Here is a 21,051-nt window from a genome sequence, read left to right on the forward strand (position 1 = left end):
CCGGTACCTCAGCTGGGACCTCCGCTGGTGCCTCTGTCAGCCACGGTGGCCTGACACTGGGTCACCCAGGCCTGAGATTCGGGGCTTGCTGCTCCCGGAGTCCCAGCCCCCTGGTCCACCGCTCTGCCTCTCTGGCCTTGCAGTCTGGCAAGCTGGACGCCTTTCTGGTGCTGGAGCAGCTGCGTTGCAACGGGGTGCTGGAAGGCATTCGCATCTGCCGCCAGGGCTTCCCCAACAGGATCGTCTTCCAGGAGTTCCGCCAGCGGTGAGCCTGCTGGGGTCAGGGGAGGGGGCTTGGGTGCAGGGAGGGCGGGGGGTGAGCCAGGCCAGGTGGAGGGCTGGAAGGATGCCGAGAGGCGTTTCATCAGTAGCTTCTGCCCTGTGTCTCCAGCTACGAGATCCTGGCTGCCAACGCCATTCCCAAAGGCTTCATGGACGGGAAGCAGGCCTGCATTCTCATGGTGAGTCCCAGCCCCAGCTCCAGCCCCTCCCCAGGGATCTGACTGCAAATGCACCCCCCCGCCCCCCCGCCCCCGTCGCTGGGGACACTGCCAGGAGCTTGTTGGGGTGGGACCTTCCTGAAACACACCCCATGGACACATGTCACAGCTGAGAACGAGAGCACCTGTCCCCCTTTCTTCTGCAGATCAAAGCCCTGGAACTCGACCCCAACTTGTACAGAATCGGGCAGAGCAAAATCTTCTTCCGGACCGGGGTCCTGGCACACCTGGAGGAGGAACGGGACTTGAAGATCACTGATGTCATCATGGCTTTCCAGGCCATGTGTCGTGGCTACCTGGCCAGGAAGTAAGGACCTGAGCACTGTCGCCTTCCTGCAAAGGGCCCAGAAACACACCCTCCTGGGCTTCTGCGGCCTCATACTCTGGTTCCCTGCTTCTCTGAGAGGCCACCTGAGTTAGGAAGCATCCTGATCGCCTGGCGCTGCTTCTGGTGGAGGCAGAAACGCTACCATTGTAGGGAAGTGCCCTCACTGTAAGGGCTGCCGTCCTGCCCCCCAGCTTACTTGCTGGTGAACTTGGGCGAGTTTCTCTCTCTCTCTCTCTCTCTGTCTCTACGAGGCTCAGATCTCTCCACTGGAGGAGGATTCTTATTCCTGCCCATGGGGTTGTGAGGAGTCCGTGGACAGGGCTAGGTTGTCATTTCAGAAGTGCGAGAAGATGGTAAGGGCAGGAGAGAAGAGGATTTGGCTGTCCCCATAACCCCCTGTTCAAAAGGGATCCAGAAGGCAGGGTCATGGGAGATCGGATGCTCCTTCTGTTTTGCGAGGCTTAGGGTCTGCATGAGGGATGGGGCTCCTCGAGGGAAGTCACACCCCACAGAGGACTGCAGGGACTGGCGGAGTGGCTCTCTGCCCAGGGCAGAGTAAGCCCATTCGTTACTCAGTGGACCCAAAAGGGTGAAGGCCAGAACCAAGGTGGTGAAGACCAGAACTGGGGGGGGCGGGGGTCTGCAGTCCAGGAACAGACCTGAGTGGTTATATTTCATAGCTCAATTCTCTGATGCGCCCTCCCACCTCCACTGACACGAGCAGCAGCATTCTTCAGGTTGACCCACGTACCAAGATGGCAGCCCCACAGGGAAAGAGGAGCCATTGAGCTCCCCCTGGCGGTGGTTTTGCAAACCCACCAGCCCTGAAACCCAAAGGAGCCCTGATTCCGAGTCAGACTTGAGATTTCTAAGACACAAAGACACACCGGAGGAAAGAGTGGGTCTGCCTGTCATGTGTAGGACCCCCTTTAGGACTGGTGGAGTGTAGACTGACTACCTAGGCATTGTTTGGACCACAGATCTGAGTCCAGGGCGTTTGGTGAGCTGGGGGTTTTCCTTGCCCACCGAGAAGGGTGCTGGCCTCCAGATCATTGAATTGGTCTGCGCCCGGACGACATGCATGTGCTGATGCTCGAGCTTCCTGAAGAATCCGAGCTGGAGAGCAGCGGGGAGGAGTGATGCCCCTGCAGGAGTCACAGAATCCCATGCTGGACAGGCGCGTCTTGCTTTTGGGATGTGCTTGCGCACGACCCCGGGGAGACAAGGCTTGGGCACCACCCCCCCTCCGCCTCCCCGGGGGGTTCTCACAGAACCCACTTCCCCTGCCCCAGGGCCTTTGCCAAGCGGCAGCAGCAGCTGACGGCCATGAAGGTGATTCAGAGGAACTGCGCCGCCTACCTCAAGCTGCGGAACTGGCAGTGGTGGAGGCTGTTCACCAAAGTGAGTGCCGCGGAACCGCCTCTGTGGGAACCCTCTGCCCCCCTCTGCGCCCCAGACGCTCCGGCTGTGGGGCTGCATGTGGTTGACGGCCCATGTGCGCATGCGCTCGGGAGCTCAGAGTCACACCTCGCCTGTGTGTAGTTTCTTGGCCCGAGAAGGCTTAACCCCCCCTTCTCCTTCGGTGGGCTCATAGGTTATCAATGACCCTGACTGGGATCCCAAGCGTTTGCACGGGGATCCCTCCCATTGCTCATTTCTGGCCGCACCCACTTCCCCACCATAGCCCCGCTCCTCTGTCCTCCCTTTCAAGAATGTTCTACAAGGGGAGTCCTACACTCTGTCATCAGGGCAACTGGCTTTGTCACAAGGCACACTGTTCTCTGAAGATCAGGACTTGGGGGCATTCGTGGTGATCTTATAGTAGCACGTCAGGGTCCAGCCCCCAACACACTCCTCCCTCCGTAGGATACTTTGCAACTCTTAAAAATGACGGTCACCTAAAAACGCTGGACCAAAGCCGTTGGAGGGGCCGCTGTGAAAAACCCACAGCCGACGTCATCCTTAATGGGGACAAAACTGAGAGCTTTTCCCCTCAAGCCAGGAGAAAGACAGGGATGTCCCCTGTCACCGCTTCTAGAGCACAAAAATGGCAGCTAGCAAAAAAAACAAAGGCGTAAAGCTGACAGCGGCACGGGGTCATGATTATCTTTAATTTTAAGTAACGGACTTGTCATAGAAAATTGGACAGCGTGGTCTCGGGTGTGTTTTTTAAACATGTAGGAGAAGGACTGGCGGGAACCGTCAAGGGTGCACACGGTCACCTTGACGGGGAGGTAGAATGTGGGAGATTCCTCCCCGCTTTCCTCCTTGGGATTGTTAGGGTACGGAGTCGACCACCCCTCAATTAGACAGAGAACACTCTCGATAATGCAAGTCACACAGCGAGGTTTATTTCCAGCTAGCTGGGGTCCAAGCATCTGCCTGGCGCAGCGAGTTTCAGCAAGGACCCCGAGCACTCAAAGCCAAGGGTTTATATAGCGTTTTCAAGGCACTTCTCCGTGGCTACATACATATCTTGCACCCCACTTTGACAGTTTAACTATGTTTAACCTTTTGCCACCCTGGCGTCACCCTAGAGCCATCCTGGCGGTTAAGTGAGATCTAGGTTTAGAAGAAATGTAACTTTATTTACATTTTCTTCTGCTTCAGCCTCCTTCAGTTTAATGGTGCGACCTTAGGCCTTGAGGAACTGAGCCCTTTGTCTCTGGAAATTGGGCCATTGAAGAGATGGCCCTATTTGTTGTAAATCACCAGGACATTTGCAAACCAAGGGAGACTCCTGTCTTGCAGGATTGTGATCTCTGCAAGTTAACTATTTGTTTTCTTTAACATTTGGTCCCTGTGGCGCCACCACATAATCTCCCTGATGGTATATGATTAAGTTGTTTTTCCAGGTTTTAGCTACTTTCTCTTATCTCAAGTTAGCCGTGCCCTAACAAGGCTTCCCGGCCTTCAGGATGGCCATTCTGATGCTAACCCACTCTTACAGTGCAAGGTGCCAGCTTTTGCTTTGCCAAGATGGCTGTACTTACGTCAGGGCTAGACTCGAGGTGGGTACAGCCTTGTTTTTCTTGGCTTCCACACCTGGAGCTGGTTTCTGGGACTTGTTTTTAAGTCCCCTGGGGGAGGGGAGCAGGGACAGTAAAATAGGTCCTTACAGGATGATATAAGCCGGTTGGTCAGTGGTAATTCTCTCTCTGGGAACGGACAAAGTGGGAGAAGGAGAGACTTTTTCCTTTACACTGTGCACATTTTTTCCCGGTGGCTTTCATTGATGATTTCTGAACTTCAGTGCTATCAGAGTGTTGGATGGAAAGGTTGTGTCGCGGGGTGGCTGTCCCGTGCTTTCTAGAATCTGCAGCGGCACCCCCGGCTCATACCCACTAGGTGTTGGTGGCATCCCCTGCCCAGACTGGAACAACCCAAACTGTCCCCAGCAATCCCCAGGCATCCCCTCGGGGGTGCGGGACAGCATAAACCGGTCCCTGGTTGAGAACCGCGGATCCGAGGTACCAGGAGAGCTTTTAGCTTCCTCGGGCCATGGACGCCCGTGACGGCTGGTGGTGTGCGCGCAGGTGAAGCCGCTGCTCCAGGTGACTCGGCAGGAGGAGGAGATGCAGGCCAAGGAGGATGAGCTGCAGAAGACCAAGGAGCGGCAGCAGAAGGCCGAGAGCGAGCTCAAGGAGCTGGAGCAGAAGCACTCCCAGGTAGCGGCCCAGAGCCCGGCAGGGGCTGCGGAGGGAGGGCAGCCGTGCCCCCGCGGGGCTCACCGGCCACCCCCCTGCTCCCTGCCTGCAGCTGGCCGAGGAGAAGAACCTGCTCCAGGAGCAGCTGCAGGCGGAGACCGAGCTGTATGCTGAGGCCGAGGAGATGCGGGTCCGGCTGGCGGCGAAGAAGCAGGAGCTGGAGGAGATCCTGCATGAGATGGAGGCCCGCCTGGAGGAGGAGGAAGACCGGGGCCAGCAGCTGCAGGCCGAGAAGAAGAAGATGGCTCAGCAGATGCTGGTGAGGCCCTGCAGGGGCTGCTTGCCTTATCGTTTGAGCCTCGCTGCAAGCCTGCGAGGGGCGTGTGGTCATGTATGTCCCCGCTGGGGACTAAGTCTTGGAGGGGATCGGCCCGTCCCGGTCTCCCGGAGAGCCCGCCCCATTCTCCGGCTCTACCCAACGTGTGCAAACACCTTTTCCCCTCACAGCCCCGTGTGAGGGACATTCGCATTAGTTAGCTGTTGTTGTAGGACAAAAGGCCCCAGAACTTAGCAGCGTAGAAGGACACACCGTTGGGTCACAGGGTCAGGAATCTGAGAGTGGCTCGGCGGGAGGTTCTGCGTGAGACTGTATCCTGAGGTTGCAGTCGGAATGGGAGCCCAGGGTTGGAGGACCCACGTCCACGTGGCTAGCTCCCGTGGTTGGAGTCCGGAGGCCTCATCTCCTCACTGGGAGGGCGGGGAGCTTCTCCTTAGGGCTACATGGCCTCTCTGGCTTCCCCCAGGAAGGGCAAATCAAGAGAAGGAAGAGAGAGGAGGCCACAATGCCTCTTACAGCCTGGCCTTGGGCATTATACCTAATCACTTCCTCCTAAATCCAGCCCACGCTGATGGGGAGAGGAATTGGGCTGCACCTCTCGAAGGGAAGAGTATGAGGGTTTGCAGACACATTTTGAAACCACAGAGAATTTACTATCCCCATTTGACAGATGGGAAGACTGAGGCTCAAGAAGCCAGTGGTTTCCCAAACCTTTTATTTCCAGTAAAAGGAGACCGCAGCGCCGGGGCCGGGGGGGCATGAGACCCGGGCTCCGTGTGGCTCAGCCCCCAAGCTGCGAGAGAGGGACCCCCTTGGGAGCGAGGTTTGTGATTCCGTTCCCTCTCCCACAAAGGACCTGGAAGAACAGCTGGAGGAAGAGGAAGCCGCGAGGCAGAAGCTACAGCTGGAGAAGGTCACGGCCGAGGCCAAGATCAAGAAACTGGAGGACGATATTCTGGTCATGGACGATCAGAACAATAAGCTGTCAAAAGTGAGTGAGTGGGACCAACATCTGCGTTAACTCGGCAGGCTCCCCGGGGCTAAGCACTGCAGATGCTTCCTCTTTCTGGCCAAATGCATGGTGCGGAAGGCAGCCTCCTGACTGCCTTCTAGAGACAGGTAGACCCCATGGATGGGGTCCCTGGCGGTCCCTCCAGGACCAGGGCTTGCCACGGATCAGGTCTCAGAAAATCCATGCCAGTGGGTGCCCTGAGTTGTGTAAAGGCAGCCGCATGTGCCTGAGACTCGGGGGCCTTTCCTGCATTCTCACGGGCCGCTTCTGGTCAGTGATAGAGTGACCCGCAGGCGTGGTTTGCCTGGGACTGAGGGCTTTCTGGGATGTGGGACTTTCAGTGCCCAAACTGGAAAAGTCCCCATGTCACCCAGATCGGGAACCACTAGGCAGCTCCACTGAGTTCAGACTCCCTTGAGGTCTTTGAGCTCGATGTCAGCTGGGCCCCTGTGTTGAGTCAGGCTCTGTTTGGGGTACAAGGCCTGCATGACAAGGGGGGCCCTGGCCTGGTAAGGCTCATACCTAACCATTAGTGACCCTCACAGTCAGGGTTCTGAAGAGGGTGTTCACAATATTATAAAAATAGAACATCAGGGGATAGAAGGAAGGCATTCAGGGAAGGCTTCCTGGAGGAAGTGACATTTAAGAGAAAATCTGAAGAATGAAGAGCAGTTGGAAGGGGAGTGGAGAAGCCACTCAGGAGATGGTCCTATCTGTGCAAAGGCCCTGTGGCAAGGAAAGAGCTGGCATGTGGGAGGAAGGAATGAGGGTTCGATTGCCTGGACCATGAAGTGTGGGGGTCAGAGGTCACATGAGGTATGAAGTACCTGGGTTTTAGGGAATGATTGTTAAGAAGCTTTTATTTATTTATTTTTTTTTAAATCATTTTAAAGCTAGAGGTTGTATTGTGTGTTCATCTGGGTTTTCTTTCCACCTGTTTTTCTGGAAGTGACTAAAAATGAAATGTAGATCCTGGAAAAGGGAAAAGAAAGCAATTGATTTTTTTTTTTCCTTCCCCCCTCCAAGGAGCGAAAACTCCTTGAAGAAAGGATTAGTGACTTAACAACGAATCTTGCAGAAGAGGAAGAAAAGGCCAAGAATCTTACCAAGCTAAAAAACAAGCATGAATCTATGATTTCAGAACTGGAAGGTAAACCTCGTACCTCAAAGGGGGTTTCAAATGGGTGTTTTAAAATCGGAGAGCTGGGGCGCCTGGGTGGCTCAGTGGGTTAAGCGTCTCCCTTCGGCTCAGGTCATGATCTCAGGGTCCTGGAAATGAGCCCCACATCGGGCTCTCTGCTCAGCAGGAAGTCTGCTTGACTTTTTTCCTCCGCTTTTCCTCCCACTCGTGCTCTCTCTTTTTCACATAAACAAATTAATTCAATTAAAAAATACAATCTGAGAGTAAACCTGAGCGAGGCCCCTTGCAGCGGACACACTAGTAGCAATAAAGGAGCCGCATTGACTTTCCTCCTGCAAGATCATGGTCTGGGCCAGGCCAGGCCAGTCACCTGTGGGGCCGTGTGTGTGTGTGTTCATGTGTGTGTCCGTGAGGTGCCAGAGCAGAGAGGCTTGTCCTCTGGGTGCCTTTCTGATAGCTGGCACCTGCTGAGAACGCCTGGCTTTGTCGTAGTGCGGCTGAAGAAAGAGGAGAAGAACCGGCAGGAGCTGGAGAAGCTGAAGCGGAAGCTGGAGGGGGAGGCCAGTGACTTCCACGAGCAGATCGCCGACCTCCAGGCGCAGATCGCAGAGCTCAAGGTGCAGCTGGCTAAGAAGGAGGAGGAGCTGCAGGCCGCCCTGAGCAGGTAGCAAGGCTGGTGGGGTGCATCTTGTGGTCCCGGGGGGTCCATGTGCCCAGCGGGCTCCCGCCACACCGCAGTGGGCCCCGTCTTCCTCCTCCTCCAGGCAGGCCTCCATGCTGCTGGGGGCCTCCCCTGTCCTGCCTGCACCTCCAGAACCATGCCACTGATTTTCTTCTCTTCCCTCCAAACTCATCCTCTCCTGCATCTCCGCTCCTCCCGCCACGTCTGCCTCTCGGAAGTCCCGGCCATTCTCATGTCCAGTGGCCCACGGAGCCCGTTCCACTGGAGTCTCAGGCACCGCATGCCTGAGGCTGGGATGACCCCTGCCCCTCCTCCTGAGGGTCGTTTTGTCCCCTCTTTGTTCCTCCCACGCCCAGACCGCGGCCGGCCTCAGATTCTGCCGGTCCTTAGAAACGTGTCCCTGTCCCATTCCCTGTCTGCCCGGCTGGGTTCCAGCTGACAGCCTCACCCTGGGAATCCTGCAGCGACAACTAACAGGGATTTTCCTGCTCACTGTGTGCCAAGCTCTTTCCAGGCAGTATCTTCACGCACACACCAGGCTAGGGACGCTGCTGCGATCTCCGTGTCACTGAGCAGAAAGCCAGGCCTGGGATCTGAGCCCCAACACTTCCTGACTGGTCCCATGGCCAGCTCTTTTGCTCCCAGTGTGTGCTGCTGGACAGCGCTAGGGCAATGGACCAGAAGCATCCTCTGGGTTGTGAACTTGACCCTTACCCGACCACTTAGCCTTCTCTCTCACTGCTTCCTGTTCCCAAGCTCAGTAGGATCAAGGTGCTCACCTCCCCTTGCCCTGAGGAATCTTGCCTCTGGGCCCTCTTTCATGCTGTTCCCTTTCCTTCCATCACAGCAGGAGGCCAGCCCCACCATGCGTCATCGGGGAGCTGCTTTCCATGCAGGTCCTAATGGTCTCCAGGCCATTCAGACCACGCTTCTCGCATCCCAACTTGACCCATGGTTGCTGCATGGCTTTTAACATCTCGCCAAGCACTTTGCATGGTGAAGACACTTTTGAACCATTTGAACCAAAAGAAGAAAGAAAAACAAGTAGTTGCTCAGGAGAAATGACTGTCCAGTGTTCATAAGCGTCTATTAAGCTCCTGGTGTGAACAAGGCACCTGGCTAGTCCGGGAGCAGGCTCTGCTTTCCCTCTTTCTCTCTCTCTCTCTCTCACATGCACACACCCATACGTGCACACACTCTCACCAAAATGTTTTTTTTTTTTTTAAGATTTTATTTATTTATTTGACAGAGAGAGAGGCAGAGAGGCAGGCAGAGGGAGAGGGGGGAACAAGCTCCCCGCTGAGCAGAGAGCCTGATGCTGGGCTCCATCCCAGGACCCTGGGACCATGACTTGAGCTGAAGGCACAGGCTTTAACCCACTGAGCCACCTGGCACCCCAAAATCTGTTTTTTGACATCAGATCTGTCCTAACCCACAAGCAGTCCCACCTAGAGAGAAGGGGTCCACCGTGTCCCCGGGACGTGGCCGGAACCTGGTTTAATGTCCGTGGAACATGAGTATCTCATTCCAGGAAATCATTTTCGGTGACGTCGGGAGATCGCAGGGGCCAGAGAGCCCGGGGTCATCATTCTGGTGATCTGTCCCCGGCAGGCTCGACGATGAAATCGCTCAGAAGAACAATGCTCTGAAGAAGATCCGGGAGCTGGAGGGTCACATCTCGGACCTCCAGGAGGACCTGGACTCGGAACGGGCCGCGAGGAACAAGGCTGAGAAGCAGAAGCGGGACCTGGGGGAGGAGCTGGAGGCGCTGAAGACGGAGCTGGAGGACACCCTAGACAGCACGGCCACCCAGCAGGAGCTCAGGTGGGTGCCCAGCCTGCGGACCCCAGCGGCTCCCGCCACTCCGCTGCACAGATGGGGTGTCCAGGGTCGGGGTGGGGGGTGATGGGCAGCTGCCAGGCACATCCTGAACCCTGAGGTCCTCAGGCCCTACAGTTACCGTCTGTAATAGAGATGCAATCCTTTCTCATCTTATTGGGCATCACAGTAGTCAGACTTACTTGAATCGAAAACGATTTGAAAGCTCTAGAAACGTAGATACGAAAAACATCAGTCTTAGTCCTAACACAGTCCATGTTTTTTGGGTATTCCTTCTTGCCTTTTTTTTTTTTTTTAAATTTGACAGAAAGATCACAAGCAGGCAGAGAGGCAGGCAGAGAGAGGGAGGGGGAAGCAGGCTCCCTGCTGAGCAGAGAGCCCGATGCGGGGCTCGATCCCAGGACCCTGAGATCATGACCCAAGCCAAAGGCAGAGGCTTAACCCACTGAGCCACTCAGGTGCCCCTTTCTTTTCATGTGGGTGTCTACATGTGTCAGTAATTCTCTAGATTCCAGTCCCCGAGAGCATGTGTCTATGTTTTGTGATACATGTTTTAAAATAACACTTGTTGGTGGGGTCCTTAAGATGTGCTAGAAGATCACAGATACCAGCAACAAAAAAATACCCCAAAACAAACATACAGAACAACAAACCCCCCCAAAAAACACTTTACCTGCTAGATAAGGAATGCTGACCTTAAAGAAAGTAGGTCATTCAACAAACATGCAAACGCTTTTGATTGTGTCCATGTCAGGTGCTATGCTAACACTGAGACTGATTACCCACACTTGGGGGTTTTGTGCCACACCCCTTACCTCTGTGGAGAAGCCAGCCCAGTGTTCCCCTCGCAACAAGGCCCATGATCCAGAAAAGCCTGGTACGGTATTTTAAATGCATTGGCTCAGAGCCAGACCAGATTCTGGCTCTGTCAACAAGCGCCCACTGCTTACCCTCTCTCAGCCTTAGCTTTCTCATCTGTAAGTTGGAAGGATATACCTGCTTCTGAGGGTCACTCTGAAGGTTATATGAGGTCACGTATAGAAAGAACTGAGGTTGGGGCCTGGCACATACTAAGTGCTCAAGAAATAAGAGCTAATAATATTTGAGGAACATTTTGCAATTTACAGATGTTCTTTCAACACATTCCTGAGTATTTTTGTTTATTTATTTGCTGGCCTTGAAGAGTTTCTGGGCAGTCACCATGCTCCCCCCTTTTGCAGCTGAGGAAATGCTAGGTCCAGAGAGGTTGGGTGACTCCCCTGAGGTCACACAGCCAAGGAGGGGCCGGTGATGGAGACCTCAGCTCTGGGTCCCAGGAGAGCTCTCGTCCCTTTCCATGGCGCTGTCTGAGGCAAAGCCCTGTCTCCACCCAACAGCCAGCCTCTGTGTTCTTCTTGCCCAGGGCCAAAAGGGAGCAGGAGGTGACGGTACTCAAGAAGGCCCTAGACGACGAGACACGGTCCCACGAGGCCCAGGTCCAGGAGATGAGGCAGAAGCACACACAGGCCGTAGAGGAGCTCACGGAGCAGCTGGAGCAGTTCAAGAGGGTACGTCATGGTCATTTCGCAAGCGTGGTACACCGACAGCTCCCCATAACCACAGATCGAGGTCGGAGCTGAGAAAGAGCCAGCCCTACGAGACTGTAATGACGGGTCACGAGAGCATTTATTAAGCACCCACTGTATACGTGCCAGTTAATCCTCACAACCAGCTATGACGTAGCTACTGCTGAGCTTGACACATGAAGGAAGAGAGAGCCTGGAGGTGAAGAGACTTACCCAAGGTCACACGGCCATTGATCGAGCTGTGATTTGAACCCGGGTGGGTGGTCTGGTCTGCAGACCTGCCTCACACCTTCCCCAGGGCAGGGTCTAAAATCCACAGCAGCCCCCACTCTGCCCTGATAAGCAACTATTTAGCAACACTTCTGGGAGGGGAACTTGAGACAGAGGCCATCCTGTAATTTCTCTGCAGATTGGCAGAGTTTGAGAATGACTAGATCTAATGTTCCCCGCCCCCCGTGGTTAGCTCTTTGGGGTGTAGGGCACACGGGGCAGCGAAATCCTCTGAATGCAGTGTACCGAGAACTTCCTCTCCCTTGGGAGAATTTCCCTGTTTCATTCAGGGGTGAGCTTTCTCGCTTGTGACATCCGGATTGTTTCCGTCTGGATCGGATTTCTGTCTCTCACCCACAGCCCTATGGCTGCCCTGCATCCCTGCACTATCTAGGTATCCCCCCAGCTCGACTAAGTGGGGGCACATTACCTAACCCTTGCTGGAGTTGGCACCCGTTTCTGTTACCAGCCCAGAGGACTATTCTTCAGGGGGTGGTTTACTGACACCTTCCTGGGAGCTGGGTCACTCCTGCTTCTATCAGAATCTGCAGAGGTCCTGCCCGTGAAAATAATGGTTCTAGCTCCCTAGGCAGTACAGGTTGCGAGCTAGATGGTCCCATGGTTTTACAAACACTAATTCACGTCCTCTGCAGCCTTGATCATGAGCAGATCTCCTGGCCCCATCATCTGCCCGTACACAGGTGGCCTTAGGACACTCTGAGAAATGGGGTGTGAGACTGAGCCCCCCGCAAATGAATAAAAGGACACTTGTTCGTGTCTTGTCAAGTGAGATCTGAATACTAACCTTTGACCTTCTGTCAAGTCTTTATGCGTGTTGGACAAAGAAGATTTTGCTAATTGTAACTACGACGTGCATTTCCCCTTCTGGTACTATTTGAACAGAAGTGATGAGCGTGGACGTCCTTACCTTGTTCGTGCTCCTAGGGGAAAAGCCCTGTTTTTCTCACTGAGTATGATGTTTGTCTTGTTTTTCAAAAGTCAGAATTCCTCTGGTCTATGCAGTAAAACCCACCAATTTTAACGGTATACATTCATATAACCAGCACCTGTCATGATAGAGAGCACTAGAATTTTTTGTAAAGAAGTTGGAATCCGATTTTAATTTTTTAAAAAATACTTTGTTTGACAGAGAGGGAACACAAGCAGGGGGCATGGGAGAGGGAGAAGCAGGCTTCCCGTCGAGCAGGGAGCCTGATGTGGGGCTCGATACAAAGACCCCAGCATTATGACCTGAGCTGAAGGCAGATGCTTAAAGACAGAGTCACCCAGGTACCCCTGGAATCCAGATCTTTACATGACATCATGTTATTAAGGGGTTGGCGGCAAAGAATAGGTCGACTAGGACAATGACAACAGGTTGGATGTAGCCCGGGAGATGCTCATTTGCAAACTTTGTGATTCAGAAAAAGAGAATACAGTCTTACTGTCACGGGTGTGCCCTCCCCACCGCCCATCCCCGTGTCGACAAGCACAGGTGCCTGGAACCTTCCCGACTCACTGGACAGAAAGGGAAAGCGGAAGATGCCCCAAGGGATGGAGGGTCCCATCTTAAAGTGCCTTCCTGGCCAGAGCTGTAATGCGTTCCCTCTCCTCTGTTGACTTGGCCAGGCCAAGGCCAATCTAGACAAGAACAAGCAGACGCTGGAGAAGGAGAACGCTGACCTGGCCAGGGAACTGCGGGTCCTGAACCAGGCCAAGCAGGAGGTGGAGCACAAGAAGAAGAAGCTGGAGGTTCAGCTGCAGGAACTGCAGTCCAAGTGCAGCGATGGGGAGCGGGCCCGGGCCGAGCTCAACGACAAGGTCCACAAGCTGCAGGTAAGGCGGCAAGCATCCCTTGGTCCCAGCTCTGCGGCCATGAAGCTCCTCTCAGCTAACTGAAGTCTCACTTGCTACAAAGCAATTTGGTTTCCTCCTGTTGCATTCCTCGAGGAGAGGAGATGGCCTCCCTCTTCCATTCCATCTTTAGAAATCTTCGTCTCATTCAGCAAGTATTTGAGTATTTGCTGTAGGCTGGGCGCCATATTTAAGGCTGAGCTACAGGGAGCAAGAGAGAGACAGTGCTTGCCCCACTAGAGGGAGAGGCATTTCTAATCCCATGAATGAAGGTCAAATGATGCAGTAAGTATAAATTAACAAAGGGCTTGGCCTGCAGGAGGAGGAGTCGAGAAAGGCTTCCATAAGGTGGAAGTATAGTCTGGGATAAGAAGGCTGGGAGACAGAGGGAGCAGCATGTGCAAGGGCCCAGTGGTAGGTGGGGGAAATTAGAAAAGATCAAAGAAGTAGAGCTAGATTGCTGAGCTGGAAGGCAAAACGTGCTGCAAAGTGGGACTAGAGAGGTAGGTCATGGCTGAATGGCACAGGGCCTTCAAGGCCCCATTCTACGTGCATGTCTTTACTCCGAGTGACAAGAAGCCATAAATGGGCTTCAAGTTGAGCAAAGATTAAGTCTGTCTGTCTTTGGTCTTACTTAGCTTTGACTAGACATTTGGCCCGATTTCCAGTTCTGGGATACAGGCAGACCTTTGATAATTATTTAATGTGCTTACAGCTTGGGATAAGAGGGCAGGGGAAGCATTAAATGGGATTTTTTCCTGCGTGCAGGGGAGAGCAAAGGTTCTGCTCTCCCAACAGAAGCAATGTGCTAGAGGAGCAGAGTCAGAATCACTTACATCCTCGTAAGTGGGAAGAGAATGGACGGTGGACTGACACTTGCAAAAAGACCTGTTCCCCGCATCTCTGGCTTTAGCCCTAAGGGCCCATGAGGAAGAGGGCGGTGGAAAATGGCCCTTGGAAGTGGACATGCCCTCTGTATGCTCTTCCCCAGCATTAGGGGGCGGGCGAGTCCAGAAGAGCTCTGTGTGGGGATTCTCAAACCTGTTTCATTTTCCCCCAACCTTGGGAAGGATCTGGGATCTATTTAGTGGGATTTGGGCCCAGTCAATACAGTTGGGCGCTCTAAGAGGTTCTTAGAACCAGGCATCCCAGCTTGGAGGTGATACATTTCCTTTGGGAGCCGCAGAGCTAGTGTGATCAGGCCCATAGCTCCTGGGTGTGTCTCAATCGGCAGATCCCACAGGAACCACTGTGCGACTAGAGAGGGCTTCTCTTAACAAGGACCCTGTTCTGGAAGTTCTAACCAAAGTCTCTTGGTGTCCTCAGAATGAAGTGGAGAGCGTCACAGGGATGCTCAACGAGGCTGAGGGGAAGGCCATAAAACTGGCCAAGGACGTGGCGTCCCTTGGGTCCCAGCTCCAGGACACCCAGGTGGGTATTCGGCCACATCCTCCGGAGGGACCCTGGGGCATGAACTTCCGGGCGTGGGTCCCTGGGACTTCCGTGCATCCTTCCGTAGGAGCTGCTTCAAGAAGAAACCCGGCAGAAGCTCAACGTGTCCACCAAGCTGCGGCAGCTGGAGGACGAGAGGAACAGCCTGCAGGACCAGCTGGACGAGGAGATGGAGGCCAAGCAGAACCTGGAGCGTCACATCTCGACTCTGAACATCCAGGTGCTGGCTGTGTGTGCGTCCTTGCTGTTCCAGGACAGCCTTGCGGGGAGAGCAGGAGCTCGGATGGGCTGTGGTGGTGGAGCCTTGGAGCCATTTCGCTTGGCTCACTGGCTCCCCCTGCTGTTGAATTTTTGCAGTGCAGCGAAGGTTGTCTTCCCAGGGTGGGGTCAGGGACGGGAATCACCCAAAGGCCCTCTCCCCTTATTGGACCTTGGACACTGCCATTTTAGCTCTCCGATTCGAAGAAGAAGCTGCAGGACTTTGCCAGCACCGTGGAAGCCTTGGAAGAGGGCAAGAAGAAGTTCCAGAAGGAAATCGAAGGCCTCACCCAGCAGTTCGAAGAGAAGGCAGCTGCTTATGACAAACTGGATAAGACCAAGAACAGGCTTCAGCAGGAGCTGGACGACCTGGTCGTCGATTTGGACAACCAGCGGCAACTGGTGTCCAACCTGGAAAAGAAGCAGAAGAAGTTCGATCAGGTAGGGGCTGGAGGGTGGTCCACTCTGTGTGCGGACGCGGGCCGGGGCAGGTGGGGCTCCGAGGCTGCTGGTGGGGTTGCTGTGTCTCTGCAACTCATCCTTGCTTGGCTGGTGGCAATGGAAAGTCACCTTGTCTCGGGTGACCACGAAACACGAGGGCTCCTAGGTCAGAGTAGGGAGAGCAGCAGCGCCCGGACGTGACTGCCAGGTACCCCCACCGTGAGGGCACCCAGGGACCCCGGTGATGCCTGAGTTTCTCGCCCCAATAAGCAATGAGGTTCATTTTATTGACTTAAGCACCTGTGGGTTGCCTCCTAAATATTCCAAGTCATTTAATGTTTCTACCCTTTAGATAACCAATTTCCCCTCACATTTCATTATGCAGAATTTCAGACACCCAGACACGCTAAAATCACGCAACAGTGAACCCCTGTGTGCCCACCACCTAGATGCGATGGCAAACATTTTACCAGACTTGCTTTATTATGTGTTTATTTACAAGCATGAACTGTACTTGTCAAGGGGGGCGGTCTTACCTTTTGGATGCATTTCAAAGCAAATTACTGACCTCCCCCTCTGTATTCTGCGTATCAACTAGAGTTCTTGTTCAAGATAGAAGCTTGCTTCCAGGGAGATAAAAGTTTACCTACACGGAAATGCACAAATTTTAAGTGTACACTTTGAGTTCTGATCGATGCCTGCAGCTCTGTAGCCTAGATCCCCAAATACCGACTTTTACTATGTTATTCAAATTTAGCAAATATCATTTGGTTTGCAAGTGACTGGGGGTTATCCTAAAAATCACTTTGGGGATGGTTCTGGGTCAGAGGCGTGGGGGCTCAGAGTACCAGGCTTATGGGCAACAGGCTGGCCCTTCCCTTTTCCGTCTCTGTGCGGTGGGCCTGTCTTCACTGTTGGCACCCTGCTGTTCCGTGATCGGTTTGAAGGCCCAAGGCCCCATCTTTTCTTTTCCTGTCACACTGGGTGTAGGGTTTTTGCATTGACAGTGCTATTTGGGGGTCCCTGTTACTTACTTGTCTTTGCTGACTTCTAGAAGTCTGAATTTTGGATGTTTCCGTGTATGATATATGCTGCTCTCTCTGCAGATAAGATTACTGTCCCTAGTCTGGCTCCGAGGGCACTTTTGAGAGCCGGAGACGAGTGGTCAGAAAACAACAAAATGACTGGCCCCCGGCAGGATTAAATGTCACTTGGACCCCAGCAGTCGTGTGTTGTAACCGACATGGGCGGCATGAGTGATTTCAAAGCACAGAGACTCAGCAGATGCTGGCTGTGCATAAGGTCGACCTCGAAGTCCGAAGCAGGCTTGTCATTAGCTCTTTCCATAGGTATCTGGATGAGTTACCCCTGCCCCCAAGTAAATTCAGCAGGACACGAGGCTTCTCACCTGTATTTGCAATGAGATGAAGCCTGCCTTCGGGTTGGCCTAGGGGTCACCGCCAGGGTTTCGGTTGTGTTGTAGCTGTTGGCCGAGGAGAAAAGCATCTCTTCCAAGTACGCGGATGAAAGGGACAGAGCCGAGGCCGAAGCCAGGGAAAAGGAAACCAAGGCCTTGTCCCTGGCGCGATCCCTCGAGGAGGCTCTGGAGGCCAAAGAGGAACTTGAGAGGGCCAACAAGATGCTCAAGGCCGAGATGGAAGATCTGGTTAGCTCCAAGGATGACGTGGGCAAGAACGTAAGTCGCCCTCCCCGCGAGTCATCCGTCCTGGGGGTGGGCAGGGGGCGGGGGCGATGGCTCCGTGCCTCTTTGATGTGAAACCATAATCCGGCCTAAAGGCAGTCCCTCGGATGGTCCCATACACGTGGGTTGGGAACAGCTGTTGGGGAGGGGTGGCTCTGAGTCCACAGTTCCCAGAGGAAGGCTCTGGTCCTCACTGGACAAAAGCCGCCTCTCTTGGACCCGAACGAGCTTCCTGGCCCTGTGGGCGTCCTGCCCGTCTTCATGACGTCCGCTCTGGCGTGACAGGTCCACGAGCTGGAGAAGTCCAAGCGGGCCCTGGAAACCCAGATGGAGGAGATGAAGACGCAGCTGGAGGAGCTGGAGGACGAGCTGCAGGCCACGGAGGACGCCAAGCTGCGGCTCGAGGTCAACATGCAGGCCCTCAAGGGCCAGTTTGAGCGGGACCTGCAGGCCCGCGACGAGCAGAACGAGGAGAAGAGGAGACAGCTCCAGCGGCAGGTGATCCGGGGCAGGCCAGGGAAAAGGTGGTCTGTAGGGCAGGGAGAGGGAGGGGAGCCAGCTTCCTTCCTCCCCTTACCACCTCCTGGCCCGATGGAGACTGGTTTTCCTCCCTTGTAACCTGGGGGCGGGAAGACCCACCTGGGAAGGGGCTGTGCATGCCTGGGAGGCGGCCGGCTGGCGGTGGGGCTGGGGGGACGGCGCAGCCCAGCGGCACGCATCCCCCCTCCTCGCTCAGCTTCACGAGTACGAGACAGAACTGGAAGACGAGAGGAAGCAGCGTGCCCTGGCAGCCGCGGCCAAGAAGAAGCTGGAAGGGGACCTCAAAGACCTGGAGCTGCAGGCCGACTCCGCCATCAAGGGCAGGGAGGAAGCCATCAAGCAGCTTCGGAAACTGCAGGTGGGTGATGCGTCCGACGCAGGGTGCGGGCTGACGGGGGCGGGGCGGGGGGAGGAATGGCGTCCCCAAGGTCGGGGAGGCAGCAGCAGCAGGACGCCGGCCTGGAAGTGGTGCCTACGAGCTGGTGTTTTCCCAGCACCGTTCGGCATTTGCGGGCTCTTTCCTGCCCCGGGTAAGGCACGGTTACCAGGCATGTGGCCGTGGCCTTCCATCGCCATATTTTAGGTCTTGCTGAGCCCATCCAGAACGGGGCCTCCAAACAGCAGCCTGGTCCTGTGAGATGACGGGCATTGCTCCTAGGATGGGGACGCCTCTGTGGTTAATCGTGGCAAATCCTAGGGGTTGGCACGGGAAAGCTCATTTGGGCAGCGGAACTCGGGTGAGTAAGGACCTCTTGGCTTGTCCTTCCTGTTGACTCATGCAGGCTCAGATGAAGGACTTCCAGAGGGAGCTGGAAGATGCCCGAGCCTCCAGAGATGAGATCTTTGCCACCGCCAAAGAGAATGAGAAGAAAGCAAAGAATTTAGAAGCAGAACTCATGCAGCTGCAGGAGGTAAAACCTTCTCGCTGGGAGCCCCAGAATGGGGGGGGGGGAGCAGAACTCATGCAGCTGCAGGAGGTAAAACCTTCTCGCTGGGAGCCCCAGAATGGGGGGAGGGGGTAGGGGTGTCGTGGTAGGAGCCCTTGGCACGCCGGTGTGTGCCCCCATGGATTTCTCCCATTCATCCAGCATTCCATGTGGCTGGACCCCGGAGTAAGGGCAGGGAAAGACGGGATGTGGAGACAGCACTTCCCCTGAGCTCAGGGAGGGGCGGCCGTAGAAACTGCTGGGGTGCAGCCCTTCCGTGGTCGGTAACAGGTTTCCTTCCTCCCCACCCGCCACCATCCAGGATCTAGCCGCGGCCGAGAGGGCTCGCAAACAGGCCGACCTGGAGAAGGAGGAACTGGCGGAGGAGCTGGCCAGCAGCGTCTCAGGAAGGTATGGGGCCGTGTACAGAGGAGGGGGTGCTAGACGTGGATGATGAGAGAGGCAGCTCATGGGAGCACCTCCCGGACACCCATTTTAATGCTAAAAATGACAGTGCCCTGCTGAGCTTGTCCCGGGGGTCTTCACCCCCCAGTTGAGTGTGGCCAGTTTCATTCATTCTGAATAAGCAGCATGGCGGGGCTGGGGCGGCTGGGGGCATCAGAGCGCGGAAACTCTGGGACAGGCCTGGGTCTGCTGATACCAACTGGGTAGGAGTCCTGGCTCCCTCCTTGCCGGCTGTGGGACTTTGGACACACAGGTGTCTAAGTCTCGGAGCCTGTTTCCTGTTGTAAAGGAGAGCAACCCTCAGGCATCACTCCTTCAAGGAGAGGGAATCTTACAAGCCAGAGGGAGGCTCGAGCCCCAGATGTGGCTGCATTCCCCACAGGAACACCCTTCAGGACGAGAAGCGCCGCCTGGAGGCCCGGATCGCGCAGCTGGAGGAGGAGCTGGAGGAAGAGCAGGGCAACATGGAGGCCATGAGTGACCGCGTGCGCAAGGCCACGCAGCAGGTGGGGGCCAGTGCGGGGCAGGGCACTGGAGCAGCGCCAGCGCTGCCCACACGGGTTCCGGGGGCCAGCCTGTCTGCTCCCCACCCCTGCTCCCTCCTCTCATGGTCCCGCAGCACCCTGCCAGCCTGCACTGTCTCCGCGGTGGGCCAGTGTGTGTCTGGCTTCCTCTACCAGACGCTGTGTACCTCGAGGAGGGACCTTGGGGGTCTACTTCTTGTTCTGTCCCCAGCCTTACTCTCCTGAGCACTCAGTGACGTTACTGAGTGTCGGGCTCCAGGACGGTTGGTAGGGACTCACCACGGGACCTAGAAACAGGGAACCCTGTAGTACCGGGACGCTCCCCCTGTGCCCAGGAAGGAGCTGGTGGCTAGAGGACATGGGGGGGGCTCCTGGGGGCTCCAGCTCCATGGACCCATGCGGAAGCTGAAGAAGAGGGGTGGTTGGGGGGGCAGCAGGAGACATTCATCACCTCTGTGGACCACCCCGGGCTTCTGTGCCCCTACCTCATGACCTTCCCCATCCTCCGCAGGCTGAGCAGCTCAACAACGAACTGGCCACGGAACGCAGCGCGGCCCAGAAGAACGAGAGCGCAAGGCAGCAGCTCGAGCGGCAGAACAAGGAGCTCCGGAGCAAGCTGCAGGAGATGGAGGGGGCAGTCAAGTCCAAGTTCAAGTCCACCATTGCGGCCCTGGAGGCCAAGATCGCACAGCTGGAGGAGCAGGTCGAGCAGGAGGCCAGGTACTGGAGCCGGGGCTGCAAAGACAGCCTGCGTGCCAGCGCGCAGCAGGGGGGAACCGGGGTGGGGGTGGGGGCTTAGGCTCTCCAGGCCCCAGCTGTGGCTGGGAAATCATCCCTGTGGTACCCAGACCACAGCCGTGCCGGGGGAACGGTGTGTGCACACGGGGGAGAGGTGGGCCTGGCCCGGAGGAGACCCTTGCACAAAGGAGCAGGCCTCCTTGGTGAGGTCAGCCTGCCTTCCCGGGGGGGGGCACGCGGGCTTGCCCCGGCCTGCATTCGCAGAACGTCCGGTTAAGGGCTGTACAGAAAGTTCCCATCAGCCTCCCATGCAGCACAAGTAGCTGCAGGAACGCTGCTCACGAGAAAGGAAGGTCACAGCACCGCGGTCCCCGTCAGACGGCAGGGACTCCTGCCCGTTCTTTCCATTTTGGCCGTGGCTTCCCCAGTCACTCCCATGCTGCAGACTTCAGCCCTTAGTGCTCCTCTTCCTGGCTTTGAGTCTATTTGCAGAGAGGGGCCCCCTCTCCACAGCCAACCAGGGAACACTTCCGTACCCCCCATAAGACCCCCTGTACCCCTACACCCTCCCTCCCCGCCCTCCCCGTGTGTTCCTGAGCCCTCAGCACCCACTGACCGACTTCCCATTTCTGTGGTCTGTTCTGGGCCCCTCCTATGAATGCAATTACGTGCTGTGAGGCCTTTGGTCACCTGTCGCCTTCACGGAGCATGTTCCCCCTGTTGGAGCCCGACTTAGAACTAGGCTCCCTTTCGTGGCCGAGTCCTGTTCTTCCGATCTGGGGGAGGAGCCTCAGTGTGGGGCTCCGGACGGGTGCTCACGGCGCGCACAG

The 21,051-nt window shown here is 55.7% G+C and overlaps 1 protein-coding gene and 1 long non-coding RNA gene across 5 annotated transcripts in view; one reads left to right on the forward strand and one right to left on the reverse strand.

Moving 5' to 3' along the window:
* Positions 1–21,051, forward strand: part of MYH11 (myosin heavy chain 11) — a 111,046-nt gene that overhangs the window by 82,146 nt on the left and 7,849 nt on the right. For all 4 annotated transcript variants that reach the window (XM_059155625.1, XM_059155626.1, XM_059155623.1 and 1 more), the window contains 22 exons: positions 144–265; positions 392–461; positions 647–807; positions 2,121–2,229; positions 4,365–4,496; positions 4,588–4,794; positions 5,666–5,803; positions 6,851–6,974; positions 7,458–7,629; positions 9,259–9,471; positions 10,889–11,033; positions 12,951–13,157; positions 14,502–14,606; positions 14,695–14,847; positions 15,078–15,326; positions 16,810–17,022; positions 17,314–17,526; positions 17,765–17,926; positions 18,351–18,479; positions 18,817–18,905; positions 19,342–19,465; positions 19,995–20,203. In XM_059155625.1, the coding sequence (XP_059011608.1) occupies positions 144–265; positions 392–461; positions 647–807; positions 2,121–2,229; positions 4,365–4,496; positions 4,588–4,794; positions 5,666–5,803; positions 6,851–6,974; positions 7,458–7,629; positions 9,259–9,471; positions 10,889–11,033; positions 12,951–13,157; positions 14,502–14,606; positions 14,695–14,847; positions 15,078–15,326; positions 16,810–17,022; positions 17,314–17,526; positions 17,765–17,926; positions 18,351–18,479; positions 18,817–18,905; positions 19,342–19,465; positions 19,995–20,203 (3,446 nt within the window). The remainder of the gene's footprint in view (positions 1–143; positions 266–391; positions 462–646; positions 808–2,120; positions 2,230–4,364; positions 4,497–4,587; positions 4,795–5,665; positions 5,804–6,850; positions 6,975–7,457; positions 7,630–9,258; positions 9,472–10,888; positions 11,034–12,950; positions 13,158–14,501; positions 14,607–14,694; positions 14,848–15,077; positions 15,327–16,809; positions 17,023–17,313; positions 17,527–17,764; positions 17,927–18,350; positions 18,480–18,816; positions 18,906–19,341; positions 19,466–19,994; positions 20,204–21,051) is intronic.
* Positions 14,624–16,813, reverse strand: LOC131820094 (uncharacterized). Its single transcript, XR_009349456.1, has 2 exons — positions 16,361–16,813; positions 14,624–15,972 (listed from the first exon to the last, which is right to left on the reverse strand). It is a non-coding gene; the product is annotated as an uncharacterized LOC131820094 (long non-coding RNA).

The sequence above is a fragment of the Mustela lutreola genome, chromosome 17 (genome assembly GCF_030435805.1).
Source record: "Mustela lutreola isolate mMusLut2 chromosome 17, mMusLut2.pri, whole genome shotgun sequence".
Lineage (NCBI taxonomy): Eukaryota > Metazoa > Chordata > Mammalia > Carnivora > Mustelidae > Mustela > Mustela lutreola.